Here is a 21,477-nt window from a genome sequence, read left to right as displayed (position 1 = left end):
TCTTCCCAGCCACTCTTCCCCTTGCCTGTAGTGTTGCAGGGGGTTGTTGTGACCAAAGTGCAGGACCCGGCACTTGGCTTTATTGAACCTCATACAGTTGTCCTCAGCCCGTCGGTCCAGCCTGTCCAGATCCCTCTTCAGAGCCTTTCTACCCTCAAGCAGATCAACACTCCAACCCAGCTCAGTGTCATCTGCAAACTTACTGAGAGTGCACTGGATCCCCTCTCCCAGATCATTAAGATATTAAACAGAACTGGCCCCAATATTGAGCCCTGAGAAGCACCACTTGTGACTGGTCACCAGCTGGATTTAACTCCATTCACTGCAACTCCTTGGGCCTGGCCACCCAGCCAGTGTTCTACCCAGCAAAGAGTGGGCCTGTCCAAGCCACGAGCAGCCAGTTTCTCCTGGAGAATGCTGTGGGAAATGGGGTCAAAGGCTTTACCAAAGTCAAAGCAGACAACACACACAGCCTTTTGTATTATACAGCATCCACATGCTTTTGTATTATATAGCAAAAGAGACTGCAGAAATGGTGCAAGAAAAAAAACCTGGCTATTTAGTGAATCATAATACAGAAGAAATTATTCAGACAGCACAATAGCTACACAGAAACAAAATCAGGTGCACGCTTGCTACACAAGCAGTACTTCAGGAATGAACATTTCTCCTTACATTTAGAACAACCAAGGTCTGAGTCTTTGCCACTTGCACCAGAACCAGACCTCACCCTATGGATTTCATAAGCCCCCATTTGCAGGGGCTGAACCAAAGTTTGTTGGAATCAATAGACAGAAACACATGCGTTTTAATTGCCCTTGGATCAAAACCTTGCAACAATTTATTCTATATAAGACCAGAAACAAATTCATTCTTCTTCCCTACCCCAGCCACGCAATAACTCTCTTCCCCCTCACTGAGTACTAGAGGTTGATTTTCCCTTATATGTGCATTTTCTGTGGTTCATGTTCTCACTCACTACTCTGAGCTACAGTCCACATCTTCTGGAAATTCACTGATTGCTCACCTATTCATAGCTCAATCGCAGAATTCCATTTCTGTTTGAAAAATTGAAGTAGCCCCATGGATCTTGAAGATGTCCTAAATTTTTGCCAAAAATGCATCAACAAAGGAAGATGAGAGTAATGACATCACTTACTAACCTACACTAGGATATAATGTCTCCCAGTGCGAACTACAAAGTTGTTACAGTAATCCCAAAGGCCCAAACCCTACCATGCATGATATAGGGAAATCTCAGCCAGCTTGCACAGCTAATTTAGTAGCAAAAGGACTAAGGGTCTGATCCAAAGATCCGCTTGAGTCAACGGGGCTTTTTCCAATTATTTCAGTGGGCTTTGGATCCCATCCTAAGACAGCATGACCACCAAGAACTGCTGGGCAGATGTGACCCTATTATGCTTGGCTACAGGAGCTATTTCCAGAGGCGTCATTCACTGTGGCATGATGGATGGAACAAGGGAATGAAAAATTCATTTTGGCCACCCTTTGGCAAAGTCCTCAGGCAGCTGTTTAAAGCTGTGTCCACCCATTGCTGCAGAACAATTCCTGTACGCTTGTGCTTCCTTTCATAGCAATCAATAGGATGTGTGATGATAAAGGCTGCGTGGCCAAGTGGGTGACTGAAGCAGCCTTTCACCTCTGAAAATGTGAGCTCACATCCTCTTGCGTGTCTCGTGCTAATGATATCGGTGCTCTCTGCCCAGTTCACAGAGGGCATTTATTCACATTATCAGCACCAGATGCTGTCTCAGATATGTGGCATCTCCCACTGGAGACAATAAGAGATTTGCATTTGTATCAAATGTCACAGGATTAGGTTGGCAAGGTTGTTTCACAGGGACTACAAGAGAATCTGGCTCCATAAAAGTTATAACACCATCACTGTGCTATCTCAGCATCTTCTGCTTGTAAAACAGGGTGGGATACATCTCACCTGACCTAGATTCTTATCTTGGCTGTGTATGAACTGCAGAGAGGAGGTGGCCGTCTCTTTCTTTCTGAATGAGAAGTCTAAACAACTAGCTCAGATTTGATGCTTTTCTTCTAGATAGCTGATATCAAGAAAAAATTAATCACGTTAAGTTAGTAAAACCAGTACTGCTAGATAGGAATCCTGCAAGAAATACATTCACCATATAATTTAATATTCTGAAGTTTCTTAGGCCTTCACTGTCATGAATGATTACTTGATACAAACATACATGTTAAGAAATAAAAAGGAAAAAAAAGGGAAAAAGCAAAAAAGAAACCAACAGAAACAGAGCTAATGCGAAGGGCATCTTTATTCAGTGGCTGTATAAACTCTGTGGCACAAAACTTCTAAAGAAATAATTCAATAGTTACTTAAGGTTTTTCCAGTACCTTCTGTGTGAGCTCGATTTTACAATAATCACCCTGGACTAAGTCCTAAACCCAGATGATCTACAAAGATGCCTTTTATTCCCACATGTTTTATTTGTATCAAAATGTATTCAAGAGGTGGGAAATTAACACTAATCTTTCTGAAATAAAAGCAAATACACACTAATTTAGCAACACTGCACATACGTAAGCTTTTCTCTTTTTTTTCGCTTTTCTTATTGAATTTGCAGCTTAGCAGAGTGCTGAATGTGTAGATTTCACACAATACTGAGACATACAGTGTGAGTGTGTTAACATTATGTGGGAGTCCTGGCCAAGATTTTCAAAAGCTGGTGCCAGAAGTTAGGCTCCTAAATAAACTTCCAACTCGCCAAAATGCGTAGTGTTTCACACCATCCAGTGAAATCAGTAAGAGCTGCTGGATCTAACATCTATTAAACTTGTGACAATTATTTGGGAACCTAGCTACGTAAAAAAAAAACCCAAAAACCTTTCCATTTAATGATGCGTTTTTAGTTCAGCAGTGCCTACTGACAATTTTAAACCAGAATGCTGTTCCCTGTGAGCTTCAGAAGGGTTTCTATTTCAAGTGTGTCAAAAATCGCAGTTTAAAAGTGACTTATCACATTGAGCCTCAGACCTACTTAACAATGAGACTCAAACACCCATAGGCTAGATACAGAACAGGGACTTGATAATACTGAGTGCAGTAGGCATCTGCTTGGAGGATTTTGCAATGTCCAGGCTGGGAATTTTTATGCATCTCACAAGGAAAACTAAGCAGCACATCAGCAAGTCACTCTCTTGGGAGCATCTGAAGTAGCCAGTGTGAAACATTAAGGAGTGAAATATTTCTTAAATCTCTCCCATATCAGGGGATTAGATGTCTTCATCTGGGCTTCCCTCCTGGGGGAGGTGTCCTTCCCTTCCAGGCGCATGGACCAGAGCCATCCTGGGAGCTCCTTGCTCCTTCCTGTTAAAGATGTTTCACTTTCATGGGATAATTACCTCTCAGCTTAGCCAAAAGGACTAAGAATGTTGCTTAAATGTTAACCAGGAAGTGAGAAGATCTGTTTTCCACTGAAAAGCTCTCTATTTTATATTAAGTGCAGTAGGAACTGGAGCACCAGACTCTGCCCCAGAGGGAATGAATTAACCACATGGTCCTTTTCTCCCAAGCTCTGACTGAACTTGCAAGGAGATACGGCCTTGTAGTCAGTGTTCTCCTGCAATGTAATGTAAAGTCTTCCAAGCTCTAAACAAGTTCCCTTATCACTGATCCGTCAAGCAAAAACCAGAGAAACAGAAGAATTACCTTCAGCTAGCCACTGTTGTGTTAAATGTCCCCCACAACAAATTGAACTTTATTTGTATAAGTTTATAGAGAAATGCAAAGTCTGAGCCCAGAGGGGTTAAGATGTAACACTGAGGATTAGTGTGAGCTTCCAGGATGCCCAGAAGTACTTTAGAAAATTGAGTGCTTATAGGTTTATGAACTTCTGTGAATTAGATGACAGCTAAGTGATGACCCTCAGGGCTTAGGCACTTATGAGCCATTGGAGATTCAACCATAAGACATTCTGAAGATGAAACTTGGGTTCCTGAGTAGCCTAAATACCATGCGGCTTCTCTGTAGTCTGAACAGAGCTGTACGATACATTTTGCATATGGACATGCCTGTAAAAAAAGCCTTAGTACTTCTTTTCAGGCTAGATGGGTTGGACCTTCACGCTAACCTGGCAGCTACTCAGAGCAAGCCTGGACAAGAGCAGGGGAGAGGGGAATGGCTCAGGTTCTACAGGAGACAAAAAAACAGCACAAATTTTAAACAGAATCAACCTCACTCCACCTCCGCCACAAAAAGCACAAACAAAACAAACAAAATCCCTGCAAATAAACTGAAGTCCTCCTTTTTTTTTTTTTTAAGATAGAGTTTGCATCCCACTGGATACACAAAGTTCCGGTGTTTGTCTTGAGCACTTTGTATTGGTTTTCCATTTAACACACCTGTGTTGTTGATAGCAAAGGCTGACGTAAGAGAGCATTAATCTGAGACTAACTGGGCTGACACCAGGCTAGGTAAGTGAACTTGACTTTGCAGGTGGCACTCTGCAATTCTCTGATGACCTCTGCCAGGGTGAAAAGTGGTTGGGTTCTCAGCATTTCAAAAGCATGCTATGAATTAAGAGTTGATTCATGTCCGGGAAAAGACATTGATAAGTAAGAGGAGGTGGAGGAGGTTTTCTCAGGAAAATAAACCCATAAAGTGAAACATTTCACTCAATTAAGCAGCCCAATTTACAGTGGGGAGATCAAAGGAGAGAGGAATTGGAGAAGCGAAGAATGAAGTCTACCCCATAAAAGATCAGGTGGAAGAGGAAGATAAGTCTAAAAATAACAAGGGAAACCTGTGCAACCCTCAATGTTTTATGAACATTAAAGCAGCAAAACCAACCAGACAGGAGGACAGGGGGAGGCTTTTTGTCAGACACTGATTCTCCATGGCTCAGCCAAGTCCCAGTGAGATGGACACCACATCTCGATCAGCCTGTGCACAGGATTAGCAGAAGAAATAGAGGAAGGGGTTTCACTGAAGAAAGGGACAAAAAGCAATAGAGAGAAAAAGATGAAAAAGATCACAGGAGAATATGAGGGCTTCTAAGGGAATTTGTTTTTTTTAAAAAAAATACGCAAAGAATTCAGGAGCTCAGGGCCATATTCAAATGCGGAGTGGAAAGAGCTGAGACAAAACTCTTCAAATGGACAAAAGCAGTATGCTGGTCTGTTCCTTCTTGTAGCTGAGAAGTGACTTAGACTGCAAAAATCTTTCTTTGCTCATCCAGAGCTTTGTTTTGAACTTCTGGCAAATCAGTTAGTGAAATATCCATATTTATCAAAAATGTTTGCTGTTGCCTTGAATAGCAGTTAGAGGTCTGGGTCCTGCTGTAGATCAGACTAAGTGTTAATCTGCATCTTTAAACACTGACATTCCTCTAAAAAGCTGACCTCAATGACGTTTACTCACATGAGTGAAATGAGGATGACTCCTTTGTATCCCACCAGCATTTCCAAATGGGCACTGTGAGTTGCTCTGATATTGCAATTGTTACAGCTAAATAAATAGGCTAGAAATGTTTTTTTCCTCCTAATTAATTGAAAATCTTGTTCAAATGCCTTCCGTGATTACTGGGAAGGCATCGTGAAAACTCTTTTTCAAAATACAGAACATGCTTTAAAGAAAGCCCTTGATGATTTCTTTATCAATGGGTAATTTCCTGGGTGAAACCCTAAGAGATTGTAAGAAAACTGGATTTATTATCTGGGGACAGCTGTAGATACGCAAGTCCAATTTTTAAACAGCCAAAGAAGATAGAGCAAAAGCTCCCTTGGTTTTCAAATCGCCCTTTGTGCCGGAGCTGCCTGCTGCATGTTTTTTTCTGTTTCTTTTTTTCTTTTTTTCAGCTTCAAAATTGAAATTGATTTGAAACCTTGCCTCTCTTTAGTTTTCATTATTTCAACTTGCTCTTTAATATCACTGGGAGAAGGTAGAGTACATTTTACAACATCAGTGGTGTGGAGCGTGCTGGAGATCCCCAGTAACCCTGTTCAGGGGTCTTCCAACGACGGCAGAGGGCAGACAGACCCCACCGCAGCGCCGGGACCCAGGCAGGCAGGGGCTCCTGCTGACTGCACGCCACTCAGCATTGCGAAGGCATGATATCATGGTCATGTTGGGAGTTTATCTCCAACACAAATTGCCACAGGAAGCATTTTGTCAAAATTTCAATATCAAAGTGGTCACAGCCCCTATAGCGAACAGCTTTATTTACTTAGGAGATAAAGGCAGCTGAACAGAAAGTTAAATTAGGGTAAGCAGTCTCCTGCTTCTGTATAAATGCTGAACGGAAGTCAATGCCTCGCTCAAAGACAAACATCAAAGGAAATGTATTTCCCAATATAGCCATTTTTAGACTTTGTCAGTAACTTAAAATATACAAAAATATAAAATAAGGGCAGTGCTGCCTATGCTAACTGTAGGCAACAGTGAGGTAGGGCTTAAATTCCAAAAATGTTCCAGTAACTTAAAAAAGGATAGATTATCCCTTGCTGTCTTTGTTCTGAGCATTCCTGAACCACACCATAGCTGTCAAGGAATGATGAAATTAATCTTTAAGGCAGAGCATTTCAGCATTCATGCTGCAGTGTTCTGCAGGGGTGTACCATGCTGCTCCTTTTCCTTGCCTTTGAGCACTGTGCTGCTTTTTCAGATCCCAGCCTAAATCTGTTCATATCCAGAGGTTTGGCATAGCCCATTATAAGATGAGAGCATGGCATTAATCTATTTATTTTGATATCCTATATAAAACTACTGAGCCTGAAGTACGTTGAAATCTGAGGGTAGTCCAGCTCACTAAGACAACAGATAAATAACTCTGCAGCAATACATTTACCTTATCTACACAGCAAATATTACAGATAACTTTCTTCAGAGAGCTTTCTTCAGTAAAATCCACTTCCCTTCTCAGTCCTTGGTCAGACAAACTCCTACAGAAATCCACTGGGTATGAAAGTCCTAAGGATTTTTATGAGACCATTTTCTCACAGCTGTTATCAGGTGCTTAAAGGAAGCAGTTGGAGAGTTAAGGGGTGGCTTATGGAAAATGTCCATTTATCTTTAAACTTTCCAACTTTTAAAATACTTGCAAGCATGGATATTCAAATCTGTGATAAAGATCAGCATTGACATGCTTCAGCATGACATGTTTCCTTCCTTGCGAATCCCAGCTCAACCATGTGATGGCTAATACACTCAAAAATGCAATGAGCTTATGACCCGTCTATCTGTGCAGAGTGTTCATCCTTATGGGGCACTCTGAGTTCTTCAAGAGAGTTATTTTAATCTCTTTAGATGCCATGGGACCAAGCTATTGTTCTCACTGGCACCATTTTTGTACTTAAAACTAAACGCATCTGCATTTCTTAACCAGTAATGGAGTTGCACATGCTTTAAAAAAAAAAAAAAAAAAAGAAAGAAAAAAACCCCTAAATTTAATCTTCTTTTCTGGGGTCACTGTATATTCTGCATGAGAGAGAGATGCATAAGACTGCAGTGTCTAAATTGTCTAAATTAGGAGCATATTTGCTCCAGTGGTGGAGATGCTAGGCTGGCCAAATCAGTCTCTCGAGTTCCTTTACTCTTTACAGAGAGAGCTGCCCCCTGGACTCAACTGCAGTTGAGAGGAGGGAATCAGATCTCAGGGCCTGACCTACCAAGGCCTGGGACCACCAAGTGCAGCAAACAGTATGGGCTTGGACCATGCCGTTGGGTCCATTGGAAGGACGATGAAGAAAACACAGCCACACAAGGAAATGTGTGAAAAGAAGAGCTTAATAAGCTAGATAAGGTGTCTTGAAGCAACGGTTACACCAGTGCTGATGTCAGAGAAATAGCTCTGAAACACCCAGACGGCTTCTAGGCAAGGTACCAGCAGCAACCCAACCTCAGTAGCTCAGTGCGTGGCTGGATTTACGCAGCTGCCTGGTAATAGTTCACTGAATACTTGAACAAGGTAATGTAAAGCTATCCTGGGTAATATCTATCTTACTCTTGTGTCGTTGTTCTTTTACATTCTACATATAAAGAGTTGCTCAGAGTTGTGATGACTTTTTAAAAGTAAATGCACTTTTTGGAAATATCATTTTCTTCCTAAGCTGTAACGTAGGTCCATGCATTTCTAAATTTAATACCAAGACAGAAGTGGGGGAAGAATTCTTTAATAACTCTTCCAAATTTTTCCTTTTTGTTTTGGCCCTGTTGTTACAACTGCAGTCTAAGAGACTGGGATCCAGGAGTATTTCTACATATTAAACTTCTCTTCCTGTCACTCATTTTTCATCATATTAAATCTCCAGCAACTAACTCCTTACTTCAAAACACAAGACATGTAGAAACACACATAATAGAACCAATGACCATGTCTCAAGGAACAGCACTTTAACAGACACAAAGATAACAGAAATACAAGATTTCAAATAAAATACCTCATCATAACTTAATACTCCATAAAGAAATGCCTTTGGCTTTTTATGAAGTGTTGGTACGTCAGGGGTGATCCCAACAGATAGAAATACAGCTGTACTGTAGGAGACCACAATACGAGAGACAATCAGGAAATGGACAGTCTGGACACAATGTTATCTCAGAGACATGGAACAATGTATATTTAAATACATAAACATATAAAGGGTAGGTAGGAGTTTGAGCTGTCAACAGGAGAGAAAGGGTTGAGAGGATAATTTGAAACATCCTGAGTGGAAAATACAAATTACCAGTCTGGGGGGTGGTGTGTGAAGTACAATTGCTTTCGAGTAAAAATAGAAGTAGGTAATTAAGGAGACACTTACTGTACCAGGTCTGGGATATGGGATACGACCTTCATACTGTACCCACCGATGATCCACGCTCTCTTTGTGAGCGTAAGGGCCATTGAAAACGGCTCTGATATCTGCCATGCTGTACACACAAACTGCAGAGCCCTTGAAGACAGAGCTGAAAAAATAAAACAGAAGGATATGTATATTGTAAACACATCTTCAGTGCATCCCTCATCCAGAGAATTAATTAATTCCACAGTCTGATGTGTTGTGGATCAATCCTACACGTGAGAGTTGATATAAGGGATGCAGACAATGTGGACAGGCCTGATAACTACAGATACTTCATATCGGCATCATTACAGTTTAAACCTTCACTCGGTTGGAATCTGTACTTAGCCTTTGGGACCACTTGGTAGACTGCCTTTTTTTCTGGTGGCTGACAGGTTCCAGCTATCATTTATTAGCTATTTGGATTAGAATTTTGTGCAAATGAAGGACATTCCTTTACATTGCTTTCACATCTGGAAGTCTACATACTAGTGATATTACAGGTGATTTAGCTGAGAATTACAAGTTTAACTGGACAGACAATAAAAAGAGATAGAAATAAACATTTATTTCTTTTTCTATGTCTTTTCCTTATTTTTTTACATATTAAAAAAAAAAACCCAAACAAACCCAAACAATTCAGTTTTCTAAAGAACACTGTGACAGGTTGTTGAGTGGCATGTACTTTAGTTAGTTCATACACCATTTCATTTATTGTGCACCGTTTCATTCAATTTTAAATACTTTATGTGGTTGTATATGGAGACATTGCAGTGGCTACTTCTGAGTTAAGGAGTGCTTTGACAAGTCTTCATTGTACTCATACTGTTCAGCATTTGGCTAGTCCTTACTACTTACATTTAATTCAAAGGTTCTGGACTAAAAAGAAATAATTATTTGTTTCCTTTCTGACAATTCTATATAGGGCACCTCACTAATGCATCTGAGAGCTTCCTTAATTAAGTAATCTATCCCTATGAGATAACGATGGGTTATTCTCCCATCAGCTCCTGTCTCTAAAACCACTGCAATACCACTTTAGAGAGCAGTGGGTTTAGATCCTAAGAAACAGCTGATGTCAGTTGGTGCTTATAGAAATAATGCTTCACGACCATTATTTTTGTCTTAAATAGTAACTACTGGTTGCTCAATAAATTTGATTAACATTTGTAAATTCAGCTAGATGAGGTTGAAATAAACTAGCATGCTTTTGATTGTTAAATTTTCATTATTTTTGACTATCATTCTCAAAAGTCAGGCATACAAAGGTTTAAGGACATAATTTATATTTCCATTTCTGAAAATACTGTCCTTAGTGATTACAGTCCAGTATTGCAAGCCTTATTCAAGCAGTCTCTCACAGCTCTCAGGAATCAAGATCTAATAATAGAAGGGTTTAATAAAACACCTGAATAAGATCTTCAGCATTTGTTTCCAGAGGCAAACATGATCCTAACACGTACCTTGTTGTAGTGAAGACTCCATATACAAGTGGGTTTCTCTCGTCTTTTGTAGAAAGTAAGAATATATCTTCTGCAATGGGAAAAAAATTTTTTTTTAATAAAACATCCATTGAAGATTTCTGCATTTACGATTTATAATCTGGAGATTTGTAAATATGTAACAAAGCTTTATTTTTGTCTGAATTCTAATTTCTGCCATGTGGATTTGTGCTAATATTCTGAAGTTTGTCCATTTGCAGATAGTCTGATATTATACAGAATCAACTTTTCACTTTCCAGCTTTTGGAGTGAAAGTGGAAAACTCCCTGTTTCTGATCAGACTAATTCCAGTTATATTCAGAGACTTTTGATAAAAGAGAGAAATATTGCTTGCACTCAGTATAAAATCAGTATAATCAGAGCAAGGCATGGTTCTACAAAGAAGAAAAAAACAAAGAAAAACTAATGCCAAAATAAATCATTAAAGATAACTCAACTTACGCAGCTCATCGAAATGTGTGTCTGCTCCTTCAGGACCAGGAATTGAGCACACTAGCCTGGCTTTCAGAAAAGTAGTCCACTTGTTTATTAGGCTTCTTTGACCTCCCATGTCATTCTAATAAAAATAAAATTAAAATATTTAACTATCAAACAAATAAGAGTTTTAACAGATGATATTTGATGGTTGCACAGTATTGACTGTGCTTCTTCAATCTGATTCCACAGCTTGACCTTAACAGAACAACAACAAAGTCTTTTTTGTCTTTTTTTCTTTTTTTTTTTTCTTCCCAAAACAGTGTAGGACATCCTTTTAATAAGTGGCTCCAGTAGCCACTTCTCAGCTCAGAGAGTGGGCAACTAAAATTTCCTAATTGTACTCAAATCTGTTTGCAAAGTTCTCTCATCAGCTCTACAGATGGAATGCTGTGAAAACATATGGCGATATCACGTAATTTCTTGTTCCCTGTGCTGCTAATTTTTGCAATCAGTTGTTCTTCAAGCATTCTTTACAAAACCAATAATAATACAGAACATTTTAGATAGAGTTCTCAAAAAACTATTTTCATCAGTAGCTCTTGGAATGTAAATACTGTGCTGTTTGTTTTGTGTACATAGTACAAAGAGATGCATTCCAAGGAAAACCACTCATCCCATTTTAATAATCGTTGTTATGGAAATATAAATCTATCCTTCACAAAAGGGATTTTTTTTCCATTTATTCTATTATGGGTTTCCAAGATATGAGCATGCTTGCCCAAATTTTCTTTAGTCACTGGAGAAGCAAAAAAATCTATAAAGGGTCACCTGAAGTTTGAATTACCCTTCTGAAGGGTAGAAGTCCTTCTACTGACTTAGATCAGTAGAGGGGTGTAGGGATAGTGGATCTTAGAAGAAAGTTTTATATTTTAATATGTTGGAACTAGGCGTTTGCTTAGGAGTTTACCTCCTCCCATTAAGTACATGAAAAATCTAATGAATTACATTTATCTGTCCCCTTTGGTCCCAAGTAACAGACCTATTTAGGTTCTGCAATGCTATTTAAGCTGCAATTTTTTCATACTGAAAACTGTAAGGGCAATGATACTCCAGCAAGAACCATGAATTCAAACACTTAAAAGAAATGCTGTCACGAACAGTAGTCTCCCAGACACAGGTTCTGAATTACCCCATGAAGGTGCCTACTTATTTTCATTTATAAACCCTGAAGCTTAGGTAGTCTGTTCTGTAAATTTAAGTACCACAGATTTGATCATAAATATTCATCCCCTCCAGATTCATTAGGAGAAATCACTTTTTATTAGTTGGCTACGCAGCTCTGAAGGTATAGAACCAGCTAGTAGGAAACACTGGCTGGTGGAAATTATGTGGTATTTCCATAGATTGTATTTGGCCCTGCAGGGTTGTATCATGAATATTACAGGCATTAAGAAAGACGGTTTTAAGTGTTAAAATTCACTTCACAGGGAGTGACATTTCTCTGCTAACACACTTAACTATTTTCCCTTTTCATGTACTTGCTACTTTTAAATAGGTTAGCTCAGTTGGAAATAATTCCTGTTAATCTATCGCCTTTGGAACTCCTGTTCTTACAAGAATTGCTCCTTCCTGTCTTGATTTCTTGAGGTCCTGCCAAGCCTGAAGCTTTGCATCTAACCAACAGATTTATTACAAAGGTGTCAAAATTAGCAGCCTGAAGCCAATAGGAAAAAGAAGCTCTGCATGTGTGTGTTCTGTTCAAAGGCACAGCAGATAAACTTTGTGGTGTAGTTAAAACCAAACAATTACAAAGCTGCAATAAAGAATCTTAAAAAGCTTTTCCTTCCTCTGGCAATTCGGATTAGCTAAGCAATTCTCACATTGCCGGGCTTCCATTTTGATTTCTGGTGGATGTGGCGCAGCATCACAGGACTCTGAGATGTCTCTAACTGCCCAGCTAGGATGAGAAAGTAGGGAGAAAGCAAGATGTGATGGTCTAGGATGGAAAAATCACCCTTGTCTAGCTCCTGTGCCTGTCATCACAGGCATTCAACTTCTGCAAGAGATGGGAAAATACGTACTTGTGTTTTATCACCCTTAAGCTGTGACCCAACAGAGCATTTTTGCAAATGCTTATTTTAAATGTATCAGTAGTTTCACTGAGTTCCTAAAGAGTGGTGTGAACCAAGTACCGTGGTTCAAAAGAAGCAGTATTAGCAAGTGCTGTATGGTTTAAAGTACAAAATTCCACTGGATTTAAGATGTATCCATATTTCCTCACTCTCAAGCCAGGACATAATATTAACCATGTTACTTCAATTTAAGAGACATTAGAACATTCACTAGGTGTGCCTTGCATATCCAAAAGCTGCCAATAACACTGTAGAGTTTATAAAGGAGCGAGGGGAATTCAATGACCAACCAGCACTCCATCATCTCCCAAGCTCTTATGAAGACAGAGAGTGAAAAATTTATGGTGCAGAAATGGAGCGACTGAAAAGACCTTTCACTGATTTAGACAGTTGCACATCTAACAGGCTGACATACCCTCCAACATGCTTATTACTACTGCCATAGATGAACGAAACAAAATGTACATTTTATTAGGAGGATGGTTTTTGGTTTTGTTTTTTGGTTTGAGTTTATTTTGGTTGTGGGGTTTTTTTTGGGGGGGGGGATTTTTTGGTTTTTCGGGGTTTTGTTTGTTTGTTTGCTTTTATTAGTAGCTATATAATACTCTTCAAGCTCTTTATGTCATCTTTGAGTAATGCAATATCTTTGCTTTCCTAACGTGGGCCCAGGATTCACTGACTCGGAAAGTGCAGGAATTGACAAAGGCCATGGTGATTTTATCTACAGGTAGAATTAGCTCAGCTCACGCCAAGGAGGTTCAAAACTATTAACAGTGTAGGCATATCTTTGCTCCTGGACTCTCAAGTAGTAGTTGTTTATTAAGCTCTGGAAATCTCCATGTTTTGAAGAAAGCACAACCCTTCCTTCCTAACACTATTTTTTGGTGTATATCAGGTCAATCTTTGATATGTCTTGATTCCTCAGGTGCTGGAGAACATCCCATTATTCTCCTTTCCTTCAGACCAAGTTGGCATGAACTCATTAGCTTTGCATCTTATCTGCCTACTCTGTCACAGATTCCTTGGACCACAGTATTTCATGATTATTGGCCTCTGAGAGGTTGAACAAAGGACATATTGACCCCAAACCTTTTTGAGACTGGGTTGGTACAGAAAGAAAACGGTCTCTTTTGTGGGAAAGATTATTTAATAATATCAGTTTGCAATGAATCACTAATGTGCTCAAATGCTGCAAGCTGGAGGTAGAGCATGATGTTAACATAATAAGGTGTACAAGCTGGGTAGTCAGTGGACAAGAAAAAATAAATAGAAGAGAGAAAATCAACAAAACAGAGACCAGTCAGTGCACAGGTGAAAAGAAAGAAAGATTTAACACAAAATTACAGAATTCTAAGAAAACTACTGGACTGATTTACACCAAGCAAGGATTTGCCTCAACCCTACTGCAAGTGTGTGGTAAGGTAGACGCACTGAAATGATTTTGGACAAGAGATACCGGCACTGAAGACAAAGAACACTAAATATTTCAGGGAGATGAGACAAGAAGACAAGACAAATTTAAGGGCTGAGAAGGCGAAAGCAGCATGAGCAAGCCTTTCATTCCAAAAATGTGGCTAATCTACTTGTAACAGCCGAGCAGCCACGAGTGTCTGAAATCTTATCTCCCAAAATATCACTTGTAAGCACACTGGATTAGCACTGTTTACTATAAACTTCATTACAGTACAGATGAAGGCACTTAAAACTGCATATTTCTTTTTGAATATAAATAAAGGTTTAATTAGCACTTACTGCTTTGTAATCTCACAAACTGTAACACATACCAACACTTCCGCCTGAAGTACCTTCTTTTTAACAGAAAGAAGTGCCTGTAAAACCTTGGATACTTGTGTTTGCCTGAGTTAGAGATTTAGATAATTGCCAGCTAGAAGGTGGGCAGTTCAATCTGTCATCTCTTGAGGAAATATTACCAAAAAATATGACAAAGATTTAAAGACAGAAATTATCTAGATAAATGGGGAAGTAGTCCAATATGATTTTTATAAATCAGACAGACTTTTGTTCTACAGATATCCTAATATTTCAACTATTTTCAATGAGCTTGTTCTAAAACTAATTTTTTTTTTGAGTTATAAATCAGGTTTCTACCAAACTACATTAAGAATTCAGATATCTGATGTACAGTCTCAATGAGTGCAGGTAAGCGTATGGCTTTCTGACATCCAGGAAGGATGCTGTTTAAATGTCACAATGTAAAATCTGTGAAGTAAATTAAGGTCATATTATACACCTTTCTTCAGAGACTTCCATGGAAATCTCAGTTTTCTAATCTTCAATTTATGTATAAGAGAGCAAAACAACATGTTTTTCAAATGCTCTAGTTAAAGATAAGTTTAACATGAAAATAATCAGAAAAAATATCACTCTACAAGTGATTTAAAAATCAGCCTATATTAAAGGTTTTCTGTTGAATCTATTTTCTATTCTGTTGTATCTTATATATTATATAAATGTAGCTTCACTAAAATGCACAAATGTTAGTCTTGGAATCCAGTAGGCAGGAAAACAGATGGTGACAACGCTAAAGAACATCTGCATCTTTGGGGTTTTAAATCTCTTGTTTGTAAGTAACAGTGACAAATTGAACATTAGAACAAAAAGTGCAGTCTTCTGAAAATCAATCAGTATCAAAGATGTCAAACACTGTGATTCATAAAGCTTTAAAGACAGTAATTATCCTGAACAGCCTCTTAAATAATTTAAAAAAAAAAAAAAAAAAAAGACAATGAGTGGAATTTCTAGAAGCAGGTTATTAATTAGAGCCAGTGGCAAGATGTGCAGAAGGACCATCCAAACTGAATTCCTGGCCTGAATAAAAGGAAATGCTGGAGTACAGAGGGGGAAAGTGCTGAAACTGCAAAAGGCCCTGAAGCCCTTCTCTTGTGTGAAGCTGTATTGCAAAGCCACCAGAAACAAATGACATCCACAGAAGCAAAGCTCTGCATTATAGAAAAAAACCCCTTTCTAGCAGAATTTATATATGGAGAAACAGTCAACAATCTTCTTTGGACTTCTATCTTGAAATTCATATTGATTGTTTAATTATTTAATTTTACTTTGCATATTCTGGCCCTACCCAGCTCTGTTAGGTACTGATCTAACAGTGGAAAGTAAGATTTCCTCCTTCAGGAATTCAGGTACAAAATTTCTTGTCCAGACCATACTGATGACAGATGAAAGATTCTTCCCATGATTTCAGCAGGCTGTGTCTCAGATCCAAAAACATCAAGCGACACATGAAGTGTGACTTGAGAGAGAATAAAAATACACTTGCCATGTAAAGAAGAGAAAGGAGATGTTATTTTAGGTCTTTGACTGCTCTGCTATGGATACCTTGAGTAAACTTGGGAAAGTCAGTTCATCTCTGTGTCCACAGTCCCCATCTGACAGTGACAGTGGTGACTGTTTAGTAATTCTGCTGTTTCTATGAGATTACAGAACCTTTCATAGGGAAAGCTTCTCATTATAGGATTGCATATTGCTTCATATAAGATGGTACCAACCCCTCTGGACACTGCAGATATTGCTACCGTATAGTACTTCTGCTGCTTGAACTAGCTGATGAAAAGATGAGGATTTGAGTGGCATTCAGCCTCATCTACCACATACTTAGTCACAGTGATGTCCCTTATCAAGTCTAGCCTGGCAGAATGATGCAATACTTCAGTCTAAAGACTGTGCCTCGCAAGGGCTCTGCCACTGTGGCGGCATTTGCACATGATTAGACAACAGAACTAAAGGTGTGAACATGCACAGACCCCTGATAGGAACTGTGCAGAGTTGCACATCTCCTCAACAACAAAGCCTGGAATAAACTCAGCCCTCCTGATTTCCAGGGAGATGCATCAGCCTGGTACCTCTGCAGTGCTCCTCAGACCATCAGAGTGCAGGCTGCATGGCCTTTATCTCCTCCAAAAGTATCATCAGAAGTTTCTCTAGGTTTGCATGGCTTGGACATAAAGCTTTCCTCTAGGCAAACCTGCTTTCAGAGAATCCTTCTACAATCATGTTTTACATCTTTCCTGAGAGCTCAATACCATCACAACTTGAAACAGAAAACTCAGTCTAGTGTTTACACTCATAGTATGAAATCACAGATTGCATTTTGGTCCCTGGGACCTGTCATTTCTGAACACCTTTCTGAAATCATCATCCATCACAGTCTAGAACCTAATGCACAGCTTGTCCAGGCTCCCTGCTTATTTTCTCAGTCCTGAGAAAGAGCCATTGTGTCAGGCACTAAGAATAAAGAGCCTTCATCACTGAGCAGTAACGATCTCACAACTGATCTCGCAACCTGTCACTGCTCTGTACTGGCTGGCTTCATTCCCTTGGCGTAAACCACACAGCTTGTTGCAAAAGGAACTGGAGGGGTTAAGTAGTATTTTCTACAGACTAAGATTATAGGCTGTAGACCAAATCACTCATTGAGTTCTGTGCATGTCCAAAGTTGTTTGCACAACCAGGGTCAAATATAGATCTCAAAACCAAAACAAACAGAAAAGCTGAACATTCATCTCAGCCCATGTCATTGCCTATCTATACAGCAGGATTTGGCAGCAGGGGCACACATCTCTATAGTCAGCGGCATGCAGGAGTGCCGTGGCTAGCATCAAGCCTGCTTTTGGCTTCCTTGGCTGAAATGAGTAAAAGCCCAGCACGACTGAACCAGGGAAGACTTTGGCATGAAACCAGAATGAAGCTCAAGTAGCTGAATGTATGGCAAGATGAACCAGTCCCCTGACCACACACCCAGTGTCACTGGAAAGGTGACAAGGACGCCGTGCTGGACATTCCCATACTTCTAGGCATTAAGACAATGGGAAAGGGGGTCTCTACTGCAACTGAAAATGATAGCAAAAGCTACAGGACTACAGGCCACATCTACTGTGGAAATGTGTTCTGTCTGAACTATGAGCCAGAGAAAAAAGTGGTTTAGCTTTGAGTTCCTGCTCCTCAAGCAGATTAGGTTCTATTTTGTTCAGAATGGCAATGTACTCACACTAAGCAGGCATAACTGTTTGGTTCACTATGGAAAATGTTTTTATTTTTGATTTAAACATCACACCAAGAGGTTTCTACTGAATTGTCTTTGGGTGGGAACCAAATTTGAAAACCTAACTATACAGCAAAGAAAAATTCTGGACCGTTACTAAGCATATAATGAAAAAAACAAAAACTAGAAATTAACAGACTCAGGTGAAGAACAGGAGATAAAAACAGCTAGTTTGAATGTGGTTTGGGACAAATGAAATCATAAAATCAAGCTTAAGTGACAAAGCAGTATTTTACTGCAAGGCCATTCACTGATTCTGCTAAGACTACCTCCAACAGGCACCACATCAGAAAATATCCAAATATATTCCAAATATACATATCTTGTGATATACTGGTAGGGAAAAAAAAAAAAAAAAAAAAAAAAAAAAAAACAACCAAAAAATAACCAGGATGCTAATTTTATCACATCAGAAAATTTCCGAAGTCATCATTTTCCACTCAGAGATATTTGAACATCTGAATCAAACCACTCTGAAGTCAAGGACTTTGGATTAAACATAGGAACTCCACTCCAACTAACTCTGTGGGCTTTCCACTTCCAAGCCAGTAGGTTACCAATGTCTTCTGCAATGAGTCTCTCTGGCAACTAGGATGATTTCCAGAGTTTGCTTAAGAGGTTGCACAGCTGTATTTCCATAATCCAGTTTTTAAAGCTCTATCTTGACACCGCAATTTCTTTTTCATTTTCCCTGAGGCTCAGTAAAATTCAATCACACCTCTTTATATATAAGCATAACTTACACATTTTTGCTTCATCTGCAAATCATGAATTCCCCCCTCAAAAAAACACCAATTATATATTTGATACACACCCATTAGGGACAAAAATATACAAAACCTCCTATAATCGTGCCTCTACTCTTGCCAATAAGGAAAGTTGGACCAAAAGATTTGACAAAGCCTGATGTTATATCTCTTAATTCATCACAGTTAGAAGCAGATACTATATGGAACCGGCCTGTCTCCAACACATCAGCCCTTAAAATGAAATCATCTTGATGAGCATCTGCTTTTCTACATAATTTGAAAACTTTCAAATGGCACATAATCTTCAAATATCAAATTTGGAAGTCGAAGAGGAGTTGGCTGCTGAAAGACCCACTGCTGCAAAGATGTTCAGTGGGCAAATGAGGGACGAAGTTTTCCTAGTGATGACAAAGTGGTTTTAATCATAATCATGGAAAAATAAATTAAAAAAAAGAAAAGAAAAAAATACATTAGCCGTGGTTGACATTGTGGCTAGGCAATATTATGGTGACAAAGAAGGTATGTAAGCCTTTAATACATAGTAAGTTAAATCTTGTCTGGAATGAGTTGCCTCCAGAACTGGAAGCAGGATAGCTGTGCGAGCATGGCTCTGAGCCCAGACTAATTAGCCCTGCTGAGAACATGTTAACATGGCTATTTCGCTTCCGGGACCCAAGCTCATACGGCTGAACGGTAAAGCATTATGCTATGTGGACAACTCAAATGGTTTTGGAGATAGATCAATTATCTACACAGTGATGCATTACACAATATAGAAATACAAAGAATGTTAATGACCCAGTTATCCCTAGTCACAGTAAAGACATGGCTAGACTATTTCCAGGACAAGAAAAACACCTCCTAACTTTTACACACACACAGAGCCCCACGGCAGAACCCACTGGAGAGCCTGGACTCGGCGTCGCGGAGGAATAGCTCCCTCCTGCCATTCTGGGAATACAAATTGCCTTAAAGCACCAGACGGGAGGCAAGGTCACAGCCTTGAACTCTGCTCATGTTCATGGCTTTGGAAATAAATCACATTACCCAAAGGTGGAATGCAGGGTGTGTCCTGGGCTCTTGACTCAGGATCTCTTAAAATGATTACATTCCAGTGTGTTTAGAAAGTACAGTTTAACCAGGAGGGCTGTGCCTAATTGCTATATTCCTGTCCCCAGGTATAGCGTGGTGTACATGAGGGGAGAATAGCTCACCAAAAAAAAAAAAAAAAAAAGACAAAGAGCTCCCTTGTTCCCACTAGAACAAAGGCTGCTTCTGGATACGGAACACTTTGGGAAATATGGGAAAGCATCAGGGGCCGCTGAAGCATGATTTCTTGGCAGTTGAGGTCTCAGAAACCAGTCTCTAAGACTGCATGCCGTAACTTTTGCAATACGTCATCAGAACTGTTAAAGGGAAGCTTGTAACAGAGCAAATGCAAACTGCTGTAATAATAAACAGGATTTTCATACTGTAGCAGAGAGACTACTGCTTTTGGACAGTTTCCATTCCATTCCAATAGAATGAGGTTGGACCTATGAAAAAATGTGTTTCTATATAGAAAACAAACAAACAAAAAGCCCAGCAGCCCTCCTCCCTCTCCAAAATCTTTACGTGGACTCCTATAAGTTAGGATTTTTCTGTCTCATTTTATTTTAGTGGGGAAAATATGAGGGAAATCTATATCTTTTCTAGAGCTATATTTGTGTATATGTGAAGTTGTCCTTAAACAGAATTACAATTCTGCCATCATTTTGTGGTGGATACATATACAAAAATGTAGCTGATTTGTTATTTGACTGCAGAGGGCACACTGCATGGATGCTGCATTTTTTTTTTTTTTTTTCAAAATCTGGCTCAGTGTCTAATGACTGTGTCATGGCTCTAGCTGATGCAAACTGGTTTAGCAGCATAGGCTTGGATACAATGCAGCTGTGAAAGCTTATGTCTGTTTCCAGAAATAGAAATACATGGGTCCATGCTCTTGAGAAGTTAAGGTTTGTATGATCATATAATTTGCATATGTGTATGTGTTGGGGTTTTTTTAATAAACATTGCTGGCTAATCTTTACTAGCATTTTTTTTCTATTTACTTCTGACCTTACTTGAAAAGAGGAAAAAGAGCCCAACAGATTATACTTCATGCAAGTAGGATCATACTATAAGCAGTATCAGGTATTACAGATAGGCCAATGATACTTTTTCTGCCTCCCTCAAACCAAGAATAGGAAATGCCGTCTGCCATGATAAATGACACAACTGGTTCTGAAAATGACTGTTGAAAGCACTTCCTCCCAATTCATACTGATATTCCCTAGTGATATACAGAATGCAGATGATGTAAATCTCAATTAGTGCTGTTTAGTGCTACAGCAGTTGCATTGTTACAATGCATGCTTCATGACGGTAAGTATGATTTTATGAACAGGACAACTGACAGTTGTTTGACTCTGGGCGAAGAGCTGCCAGCTAGAGTATTGTAATCTCTGGGTCTGAAAGCAGTTGGGAAAAGGGAGTGCTTTCCAGAGAAAATTTTCCCTGAGGGGAAGGATCAGTGAGAGACCATATTGTAGAGCCATTGAAAATTAACCAAAGAATAGAGTGCATTGACTAACCTCCTTATTAAAAACAAAGCCTATTCTAATTTCAGCATGTGTCTCTGGCATTAATGTACAGGAGCCCTAAGGCACAGTGAGGTAGAGAGTTCTAGTAGAAAAAAAAAAAGTGGGTTTACACCAAGGAAATTATTTCAAAAGTTGCTGAGCTCCTCCCATCCACTATTATTCTCT

At 39.3% G+C, this 21,477-nt stretch overlaps 1 protein-coding gene across 1 annotated transcript in view; it reads right to left on the bottom strand.

Moving 5' to 3' along the window:
* SEMA3D (sema domain, immunoglobulin domain (Ig), short basic domain, secreted, (semaphorin) 3D) overlaps nucleotides 1-21,477 on the bottom strand; it is a 95,990-nt gene that overhangs the window by 26,510 nt on the left and 48,003 nt on the right. Inside the window, exons 8-10 of the mRNA XM_010082797.1 lie at nucleotides 10,755-10,869; nucleotides 10,275-10,344; nucleotides 8,791-8,935 (exon numbers count right to left, since the gene is read on the bottom strand). Coding sequence (XP_010081099.1) covers nucleotides 8,791-8,935; nucleotides 10,275-10,344; nucleotides 10,755-10,869 — 330 coding nt within the window. The remainder of the gene's footprint in view (nucleotides 1-8,790; nucleotides 8,936-10,274; nucleotides 10,345-10,754; nucleotides 10,870-21,477) is intronic.

Source organism: Pterocles gutturalis, unplaced genomic scaffold (assembly GCF_000699245.1).
Source record: "Pterocles gutturalis isolate BGI_N339 unplaced genomic scaffold, ASM69924v1 scaffold22561, whole genome shotgun sequence".
NCBI classification, from domain to species: Eukaryota; Metazoa; Chordata; class Aves; order Pterocliformes; family Pteroclidae; genus Pterocles; species Pterocles gutturalis.
Note: the sequence above shows the minus strand (reverse complement) of the source record. Positions and strands in the feature narration are given on the sequence as shown.